Genomic DNA, 10,892 nt, shown 5'->3' with positions numbered 1-10,892 from the left:
CATTTTTGATGCTTATCGTCTCTAAATTGACTAGCCCGGATCTACGGGCGTTACACTTTTGATTGTATCATATGATACTAATGAAATGTGAACCATACTTACGGTATCATACGATACTAATGGAAGGTGAAGACACACGAAAACATTTTCAAGAGTAACCTTAGAAAGAGATGTAACTTTACAAAGATTGTGGATTATTTCGAAGTATGGAACTATAGTTTTTGTAACATCTATATATAATCTACTTATACAATAACAATATCAATATGATGGTAAGTGTAAGTGTTTCCGTTGCGCTCATGCATGTTAAACATCGTCAAGTTTTTGGGAAATTGTTATGACTTAGATAAGTCAGATTATATGTATTTATTATTTTTTTTTTTTGAAAATTTAAATCTACATATCTATTGGTCAAAATGAAAACCACGAAAGTTATTTTCCATTGTTAATCAAGTTAACTTTCTATAAGGTTGTGTGGAGTGGTCACACCCAATCTACCGAAAATGTGATGCCACTTCTACGCCATGTCAGCTTCACCGCCAACCCACTAGATATTGGAAATAGTTACAACTACATAAATGCATTTTTGTATTTTTTATTATTTTTTAACATTATATTAAATAAAAAAACAAAATACAAACCATAATTTAAATAAAAAACATAATTTAAATAAAAAACACACATTACATTAAAACTAAAAACACATTACATTGACACAAATTAAAACCCTAAAATTCTTAAAAAAACATAAAAAAAAATTAAAATCCTAAATTATTTAAAGTTAAAACCATAAATATTAGAACCTAAATTCCATATTTGTCCCGGACTTGTCGTTTGAATTTTAAGAAACGTCGCAAGATTTTTCGGGACGATATCCGGTTGGGGCTTTGTGTTTATGATTTGAAGATCAATAAGAGCTATTTTTTGGCGACGAGCTACCTCCGTTGTTTCGTATTTTTTTTCTAGAAAAACTAGAGCTTTATCTATGGATGCCGCAAGCCCATCTCGCTAGTTGCGGGTGCTTTTCCGCTTGAAGACGCTCCCTTTCTCGCTTTGTCCCTTCCCGGTGGTCGACGAAGTTGGACGTCCGGTGGACCCTCCCCCTCGGTGGCGTCGAAGTCATCGTTGAGGTCGAGTCTAAAACCCACGTCCGACTCGGACGTTCTTGCCCTTTTGTTGGAACCGCCAGTAGATCCTGAATACCTTTAACATCCTAAAAAGACTTGCATGAACTTTAGGTGTTCTGAATCATTGGCCATCTGAACCAAGAGAGGGGTGTGTCCATTAGCCTTGTCTTTCAAGTATAGATGTCTCCTTGTTCTTCTAACCACCACTGAACTGTGGTACCCTATTTTCTCAAGGCTTTTAACTCCAAAGAACATTGGGACCTGAAACCACTAACAATTACTATAACTTATCAAATCCAAAAGGGGGGTGATTTATGATTATACAGTAATATTATTTATGTCCAATCCAATCTAATCTGAAAACAACACTTTACAATGTTTAGATTACCTGTCCATGTCCTCTTGAACCAAGGTATGGAGTCGCAACTGTAATAAAATTAATAGCCTCAAATAATGCAATTTTTCCATTACATGTCACAGATATGTAGTTTCCAGTTTCTTGGTATGATTGATTCTGTGTGTAGAGCTTGACAATAGCATATCTTGATGGTAACGAAGATCATCTCCACGCAACCTCAAACGACCAAAACCAAGTGAGGGAAGAATGCTCTGGAAAATTAACAATTTCCCTCTAGCATGGCAATAGCATATCTTGATAATAAAATTAGTTTTTATTGTTTGCTTATGGATTTATTTGACAAGTAATTTCTTTTGATTTAAAATTTTATGTTTTTTTTCATCTGTTCCACATAAATTTTATTTTTTTAATTATTATGTGTTCCCCGCGTTTAACGCGGGTTATAATCTAGTTTCAAAATTATAGTATAAACTAATAAATGGACTCATCCTTCACTTCGTATGGGTCGGAAGGCCTTTTCTTCCGGATCTAAAATAAGTTGATAATAAATCAACCAGGTTGATGTCTTTTTACCTACTAATCAAGTTTACATAAATACTAAACTTTAAAGTTATGTTTTTCATATACATTTATTATAGAACAAACGTACAAAAAATGAAAAAAAACATCACTACTTTCAACTTTTTTATGAGAAAGTCCGTTGCTATTTGTTTCAATTTAACCCTAAACAGAATACGTTGTACCTCGGAAGAACCCTAAAAAAAAGACAATTTGGATGCCATTTCAATGCACAAAGTGGGTATCTGGAAATTTATTAAAAAAACATATCACAAAAGCACACGTTATAATCACTTCACAAAAGGGTAAATTAGTCAACAACACCACCAAGCAGCAAAAATGGTAACATAAATTAGTTAAATGGAATTTATGTTTTTAGGAACATGTAAAACTAAGCTGGTGTAATTGTGAAAAAAAGTAATGATTTCTAAAAGTCTTGCAAGATAATTGTTGTTGGTGAAGCTTTATTTAACACCAAATCCAAGCAAGATAGTTGAGATTCCAGTTCCTTATTTTTAGAACTTTGTTGTTAAACACACAATTACGCATTAATAAACAAAACAACAAACACATAGAGTTAAACAAACACACAGACACATACATATAGAGTTAAAGGTCTTTGATGGCTGGATTTTCCAACTCACTATCAAAGAAAAACAATAATTGATTATTATATCTTTTACCTCTTGAAAACAGAATGGTCAACAGTAAGTATCAAACTTTATCCATAATTTTGTTCCCTTGTGCATCAGATTCATCAGTATAAATGAGTAATTATTTATATACCAACGTTTTCCACAACTATTCTGCATAACTTATCCTAAAATCAGACAAATGACCAATAATCAAGTAAAAAACAATAAAAGATACTTATATGTATCTGAGCTAATAAGCATAGAAGTAGCCTCAAATCCAGTAACCTTCATAGGTCTGGTGATGTAATTAGCATAACCAACTTTAACTCTTCATATTTGCACCTTTCATCTGTCAACTATGGAAACTGGACCAGAGAACGGTTTCAAATTAGTTCTTGATCAACATCTGGTGAAATAAAATAGAGAAGCATAATAATGTGAGAAATCGATCAATAAAGAGAAACAAAATCAACATACCCACCATTTTTTTTTCAGTTCCAACACCAACCCAGATGCAAAAAACCCTAAGATATCGATATGACCAAACTATAACTCAAGTTTTTAATCGAAGAAAGAAAAGAGGTAGAAACAGCAGCAGATGATTTGATTACCTGAAAGTCCGTCAGCAGCATCACCGTCTTTTGGTATGCGACAGATGGCATAGAGATAGACGTCGGCGGCGCCATGGTGGAAGGGGAAAACGGTCGTAGTGCGGTGGTGCATACCTAAGTAGATCGTTCGTTTGTACGATGATTGGTCGATGCCGGCCCTTTCGGCCTGAGATTTTCGATTCCATCCGGATAGTTTGATGTAGCAGAAAGAGTTCAGATGATCGAAGACAATGTAAGGCGGTCTAGCGGTTAGGATTTAGCGTTCGATGGCGATGGAGATGACGGACGGCGAGAAGTACCTCCGATTTTGATTGCCTGCCCTTCTGATTCCGACGAACGAACAAAGGAGAGTGGATGAGGAAATATCCACTCGTTTGTTTCAATGGAGGTAAAGACAAAGAGGTAGAGGCAGAGGCGGTAGCGGTGGCGGTTTTCTCAAAGAACCTAGGAATGAAATGTAAGAAGGACGTTACAATGCGATAAGCGTGCCTATTTTGGTGTAAGATGACGTCAGCAAAACGATCCCAAGGTGGACAGCTAAGGAGTAAAATGCAATTAAGGGCTTTTTTTTTTTTTTCAATTTAGAATTTAAGGTTCTCTTTTAAAGATGTTTAAAACACAACTTTTAGCACTTTGTCAAGATTTTGAATATTCCATATACTCTTTAATTAGTAACCCAAAACTGAAAATATTTTTAAGGATTAACCATATTGAATATCTTGAAACCCATTCGTAAGTAGAAAACACCCTATTTGCACCTACAATTTCTAACAAATTCAGTATATTTAGTCACATAACTATAACAACATATAAAAAGACTTACATGCCGTTTCTGGATATAGAACCCAATTTGGACCGTTACGACAAACTTCTCATGCTTTTTGGTGGCCGAACGGTTTACCATTGGTGGTAATTTTGTATTCGTAGCCCGCGGTTGCTAAAATGTTGAAATCGTTGCTACCACTTCTATGCATATTATTAAGTTTGTCAAATATGCCATTGAATTTGGTGCAGGCCGCTCGTAAATCACGTCATTTTGCGTTGATCGAGTCGTACGTCCGCTCTGTTTTCTTTCCTAATAACGCATGGAAGTGGTCTACATTACGACACCAAAAACTTTGACCCGTTTGCGAGTTGCCGACATCCTCGTCTTGCGATATGAAAATCCAACCTTTCACTAAAGCTTCCCCCTCGTCTTCGTTCCACGCGATAGTTTTTTTTTGCCTTCGACGAGTTGTTTGTTGTGTTTATTGGACCCGTTCGTCGTCGTCGTCATTGTCGAGGTTTATAGGTTGAGATTGAGATAATGGGAATTTAGATGGTTGAAATTGTTGAGGTATAAAAGATTGTTGTTGAAATTGTTGAAAAGGTTGTTGAAATTGTTGAGAAGGTTGTTGTTGAAAGGCTTGGAATTGGGGTTGATTGAATTGTTGTGGTTGTTGTTGGTAGAAGTTTGGGGGGGTATGAAATGGTGAATAGAGGTTGTTGTTGGATTGAGGATGTTAATAATTGCATGTATCTAACATTTGCATTTGGAGTGTTTGGAGTGTTTGATGAGTGTTTTGTAGAAGGTAATAAAATGTAGAGAGTGTTTTTTGAAGTGTAAAATGTGAATAGAATAATGGGTAATTTATAGGTGAAGTTGATTGTGTTTAAATTTTAAAAAATATAGTATTTTTTTCGTAAACGGTCAAAAAGAGAGCCGTTTGTCCCAAAAAATCCAGCCGTTACAAACGAAACGCCCCCATTGATTGTCTCGTCCTGTCTTCGGAGCCACGTCACACGCACCCCATCGGAGTTGAGGGCGGTGTTCACGCGTGGGGAGCCCAACCACGTCAGCCCAAGACGTGTGGATACTCACCCACACCGGATAGCCTAATTAATGTCCCAATACAAAAATCACAATATAATTTTTTTATTTCTAAAGCATGACAATTCTATATTTCTTTGGATTGATTTCGGATACCTAAATTCAAATAGATAATAATTTTTCTTTAAATCGTATTTCATGACTATTCATACCGATAAATAAATAACCCCAAAGAACACACAAATGACCTTTTGCAACACTTTTATAGTCTTGTGAATATATATAGAACTCGATTGATAATATGAAATCACGACGACTTACCTATATATTTCCATGAACGATACCTTTCCATATTTCAAAATTTTCATATGTTTGTTTTCACACTTTTCAGTCTCATCTAATCCCGTTTGAATTTATTTATAACATCTACAATACATTCAACCAATGAAGAGTTGAATGAAATGTCAAATATGACAGATAATATATATTTTTAAGAAAAAACATCATAAATGGTCCCTGTGGTTACCCAAAATCTGAAGTTTAGTCCCCGTGGTTTAAAAACTTCATAGATGGTCCCTGTGTTTTCAAAACTTTTGATGTTTGGTCCTTTTTGCTAACTCCGTTAAGTTTGTCCTTTAACTGAAGGGTATTTTCGTCATTTCACCACCATAGGGACCATTTATGATGTTTTCTCGTATTTTTTAAAAAAAGAAATAATTAAACATAATTAAATATATAAAAGGTCTCTCTCTCTCACTCTCACTCACTTACACACACACACTCACACACACACACACACACACTCTCTCTCTCTCTCTCTCTCTCCAAGAATGTGGAAGCTGGAAAGCATTGAATCAACCATCATAGCCTACATTTTGTGATTGGCTTCTTACACACCACCTCCGACGAACGCCATATCTACCACCACCGACAACCACCTTCATACCCACTACCACCGGTGACCATTCTTACACACAAATCTCGAATCAAGGTCCATTGTCTACATCTACAACACCAAATCTGACCCTAGAATGATAGATCTGCAACATCAAATTCGAGAGAAGAGGGAAGGATTGTGATCAATTAGATAAGGAGGACCAATCCTTGTGTGATTTGGGAAATATAGAAATATATGAGAGATCGATCGATTTAGGCGAAAAGAGATTGAAGGGAGCTGTGATTTTTGCTGCCTGATTCGTTTAAGAACAAGTCGTAGAAAAGGGCAGCTGTTTCTTCTTCTTGTCAGGACACGCATGAGACGCACGCATCTAAGAAGCATAGCTGATTGTGACCTCGTTTATGGATTGTGTTTTCTCCGGTGGCGGTAGAGGGGAAGTCTGAATCGGAGCCTTAAATTTGAATCAAACTGAAATCGGTTGTGTTTGTGTGAATGAAGAGAGGATAGAAGGGAAATAAAGTTTGATTCAGGTAAAGAGACGAAAAGGGGTAGGTCTTTCATGTTCTTTGTGGTTCTTGGTTTCATGTTCTTATCTGTTTCTTCTCTGTGTGTAACTTTGTAAACTTTGTAAACTTTGAAAACAAGGAAGAAAGGGAGAAAACATAAATTAAGGGAATAAAGAAGTAGAAAATACAATTTGTTTGAGGTCAAAGGTTGCTCGTTTGAGTTGATCGGAAAATAGGTTGTAAGGAAAAGATAGAGTCTTTGTTACGGGATTTGTGGTGGTTTTAGGTGGAGGTGGGTCTTCTTCTTTGATGAACTCTGACATTTCATTTGGATAGAAACTATCTGCCATTTTATGATTGTTTATCTTATTGTCTGTTCTAGAGAGAGAGAGAGAGAGGGAGAGAGAGAGAGAGCCATTGGATATTAAATTTAATTATTTTTTTCTTTAAAAAAAATAAAATAAAAGAAAACCTCATAAAAGGTCCCTGGATAGTTAAATGACGGAAATACCATTCATTTAACGGTAGAAAGCTAACGGAGTTAGCAAAAAGGACCAAACATCAAAATTTTTGAAAACACAGGGACCATTTATGAGGTTTTTAAACTACGGGGACTAAACTTCAGATTTTGGGTAACCACAGGGACCATTTATGATGTTTTTTCTATTTTTAATTTAGTTTTTTAAAAACTTATAGTTTTCTTTTAAAATTTCTATTAAACCCGATTAAATTCCAATATCTGTATTTCTTTTATATTATATTCAATTTTATTTTATTGAATTTTCATTCAATTCCCATTATAGATGCCTGATATTTCATAATTATTAAATATCTCAAAGGTAGTAAGTATATTACAAAAAATATGATGTTTAAGTTGAATTCAAATCTTACCAAAAAAAAAAAAAAAACTAATTAATAGCCGATTTTTATACTTTCCTAAATTCTAGATATGATGAGAAATATTTTGAACAATTAATAATCATATTTAACGTTAATTATTTTGAATAAAGGTCAAATAAAAATGGAAAACAAAAATAAATAAAATAACGCCCAATCGACCCGAATCTATGGTCATCCAGCCTTGCCCTTAGCACTCCTCACGCCGCCTTCTAATTAACCATCTTTCTCCCGTCGCCACTACCATCCTCCGCCCCAAACGCCTTCCTCCCTAATATCTAGCAAGCGATCTGCTCTGAATCGGCGGTTTAGTGATACAGGTATACTCTTCATGCTTAAAATATACGTTTTGTGTGTGTAATAGTAGTATAAAGATAAACTGTAAACATTTTATATGCTTCGAGCTCGATATTCGTAGATCTAAATACCTAATTTCGAGGATTGCTGTACTTGAATCGTGCCAGTTTTCATACGTTACTGTTGGTGTTACTGTATTTGCCTTGGTAGAAGAAGTAAGTTTTGGATTTTTTTTTTTCTTTTCTAATTAAATTAAACCAGTTACCTTCCGATTCTAAACTGCCGTCGATTCTAGACATTCTATAAGTGACAATAATATGAAACTTTACAGCAACTAACTATAGATTCAATAGGAGAAAAGCTAACGCATCGTGCGAGTAATTTTGTTTCCTTACAGATTGGTTAATCCTTTAATTAGGGGACTACATTACGTTAGCAGATTCGTAAATTGAGATATCACTAGTTCTTGGAGCTGATTGTGTAAAACATTTATGTAATCTGCGTACATAAATTTTGTTTTCAGAAAGCGTTAGGTTAGAAATGAATACACTGGATGGAGTTTTTTTGTTTGAACGGCATCCTAGGAGATGTTTATAAATCTCTATTTCTTTTAAACTGAATCTTTGTGATATTTGTTCATCTTTTGGACAAGAACGTTCCCATATATGTTGTTAAGATGTTCCCCAATGATGATTGTGACCATTTTTTCTAGGTGTATGCAATAATGGAGATACAGACAACTGAAACTTCAGAGAATCCAACCTCACTTCCAGTTGTAAACACAGAGACAACTGAGACTTTGGAACAATTAACACCACCTGTGATTGCTCACCCACAGACAACTGAAACATCCGAGCCGCCACTGCCACCACCTCCGGTGACAAACATGCCGGAAAGTGAAGCTTCTTTGCCTGAGGTTACAAACACACAGACAACTGAAAGCCTAGAGGAGACACAAACACCATTGATTGAGGTTACAAACACACATGCAACTGAACCCTCAGATGATACTGATTCCACCCCGCCACCTGTCACAAACACAGAGTCAACTGAAACCTTGGAGCAATCAATCCTTCCCCCTTTGACAGAAACAAAGACAACTGAAACTATAGAGCAATCAGTCATACCTCCTGTAGCCACTGATAATAGTCATCATGATAACTTGGTTGCTTCTCCTGAAAACCACCAGTGAGTGTTTTATTACCTTATTTTTTTCACCATAACATTATAACTGTGGTAAACAACTTATAAGCCTTTGAAGTTTAAACCCCAGGGTTATAGAAATGAGGCAAGAGACTGCTGAAGAAGGAGAGGAAATAAGGAGCATATTAAAAGTCATTGCAGCCACTGGAAAGTTCTGGTATGCTACAAATTTTGTTATCAACCTAATCCTTATATCTCAATTCTCAAATTCAACAACACCTGTATCTTAATGAATTATGATTAGTATTATTAATTTTACATATGTGACACTGCAGTCATGATTGGGAGAAACTGAGAAGCATGTTGTCTCTTCATTTAAAGCAGGTATGGGGAGGTATGCCAATTTACAAACTTAAACAAGTTTTGGATGCATCATTGACTTGAATGTGACAAGTTTTATTATGTTTATATGAATTGTTGCTACAGGTTATTTCTGAGTATCCACAAACAAAAGTGACAATAGAGGAACAAAAAGTGTCATTAGGGGAGACGCATGCTGAGTTGGTGAAAAGGTTGGATGATGGTATTTCCGCAATCATGTACCTTGTCATTTTTATTAATTAAGAATTTTACATTTTTCTTTTTCGCTAATGATGAATTTCCATTTCTTGATTATGTTTTTCAGCCCTTCATAGTTTTGTTGATGGTCCACCATTTACCCTACAAAGGTTATCCGAGGTGATTATGCTATAATTTGTAATAAACATTCCATATAATGAGGATTATGAGAAGGGCATTTACGTCTTTTATATGAACAGATCATATTGGATGCAAGAAGTTTGTATCCAAATCTATCAAAGCTTGCTCTTGCCTTAGAAAAGGTAAGAGTCTTTAATTACATTTATGAGTTATGAGATTGCAAATTTTGTTAATTTATTGTTAACCTTGTTTGTAGAATTTGTCTGTGACATCAACATTGACCATGTCAACCGATCCTGATCCACAATCTCTCATAACAACACCAAATGGACTTGACAAAGTAACCGAGGATCCAAATCCAAATCCAAATTCAATTCCAAATCCAAATCCACAAGTGGAATCTGATGCGGTGATGGAAAATGGAGTCCTACCTGTGACTGCAGTAGATAGGGATGAAGTAATGACAGAAGTGGAGGCTGATGTGAGTGATGTTATGACAATGGACATGGAAACCTATGAGAAGTCATCTGAAGAATCAAGTCCTATGACAACATGTGATTCTTAAGTTTTTTTTTTTTTTTTTGGGTTATTTTTTGAAACTATTAAAATGTGATTGTAAGAGGTAAAACCCAACATTTGATGTGATAAGTGTAGAGCATGTGAGACATGATGAAACCATTGGGGTGATATATCTGTTAAGGGAGGTGTTGAGAGTAAGATTCTTCTTCTTTTTTCTTTTTCTCATTAACTCATGTATCCGTATAGTATTTGGTAAAGTAGTTGAATGAGTAATGATGCATGTATGGATTAAGTATTGTATATGTAGAGTCCGTTTCTTTTCTAGACATATGAATGAGATTAAGTGACCAATTTTACCATTATATTTAAAAAAGACAAATTTCATTGTATTCATCATTTATGAATTATGAGAAAAAAGAAGTGGAAATATGTAAAAAAGAAACAGCGAGCCCTAAAGACGTTTTAATTTTTATTCAATGTTTCCAGATATAGTTGGCAGCAGCGGTGTGCTGGTCCAACCCCAACCCATGGGTTCATCCAAACTGTAAGAAGCTATTTAGTGGGACCCACATTAATTTAGACAGCTGGAATTATATAGGAAAATAGTATTATGTTTGGTCATATATGATATATAGTATGGGAATATGACATAACGAGAAATCGAGTTCACATCTGAGTTGCAATTTAGGATGTCGTTTTGGTAATTTTGGTTAAGACTTTTCTCATGCTTTGCCATTTTCCACCGAGTTATTTTAAAAGCTTTTCGCTTATTAGCTTGCTTTTATAAGTATTTTACTATATCATTCGTTGCTGTTTCATCTCTTTGGTCGACTT

General features: G+C 35.2%; 1 protein-coding gene and 1 long non-coding RNA gene across 3 annotated transcripts; one reads left to right on the top strand and one right to left on the bottom strand.

Moving 5' to 3' along the window:
* Positions 1-713: 713 nt before the first annotated feature.
* On the bottom strand, positions 714-3,739 carry LOC145166077 (uncharacterized). Its single transcript, XR_013740345.1, has 3 exons — positions 3,290-3,739; positions 1,516-3,084; positions 714-1,388 (listed from the first exon to the last, which is right to left on the bottom strand). It is a non-coding gene; the product is annotated as an uncharacterized LOC145166077 (long non-coding RNA).
* Positions 3,740-7,553: 3,814 nt separating this feature from the next.
* On the top strand, positions 7,554-10,358 carry LOC145166076 (serine/threonine-protein phosphatase 4 regulatory subunit-like protein). 2 transcript variants are annotated; one of them, XM_079085004.1, is made up of 8 exons: positions 7,554-7,720; positions 8,410-8,885; positions 8,959-9,057; positions 9,176-9,224; positions 9,327-9,423; positions 9,526-9,578; positions 9,659-9,721; positions 9,796-10,358. In XM_079085004.1, the coding sequence occupies exons 2-8, from the start codon at positions 8,422-8,424 to the stop codon at positions 10,102-10,104; spliced, it is 1,134 nt and encodes a 377-aa protein (XP_078941130.1). In that variant the 5' UTR covers positions 7,554-7,720; positions 8,410-8,421; the 3' UTR covers positions 10,105-10,358. The 2 variants fall into 2 exon arrangements, with proteins under 2 accessions (XP_078941130.1, XP_078941131.1); XM_079085005.1 differs by having other exon boundaries at positions 7,555-7,720; positions 8,971-9,057.
* The last annotated feature ends 534 nt before the right edge of the window (positions 10,359-10,892 follow it).

The sequence above is a fragment of the Lactuca virosa genome, chromosome 3, assembly GCF_052849685.1.
Source record: "Lactuca virosa cultivar CGN04683 chromosome 3, Lactuca_virosa_CGN04683_v6, whole genome shotgun sequence".
NCBI lineage: Eukaryota > Viridiplantae > Streptophyta > Magnoliopsida > Asterales > Asteraceae > Lactuca > Lactuca virosa.
The sequence above is the reverse complement of the archived record's forward strand: the minus strand, read 5'-3'. Positions and strand labels throughout refer to the sequence as shown.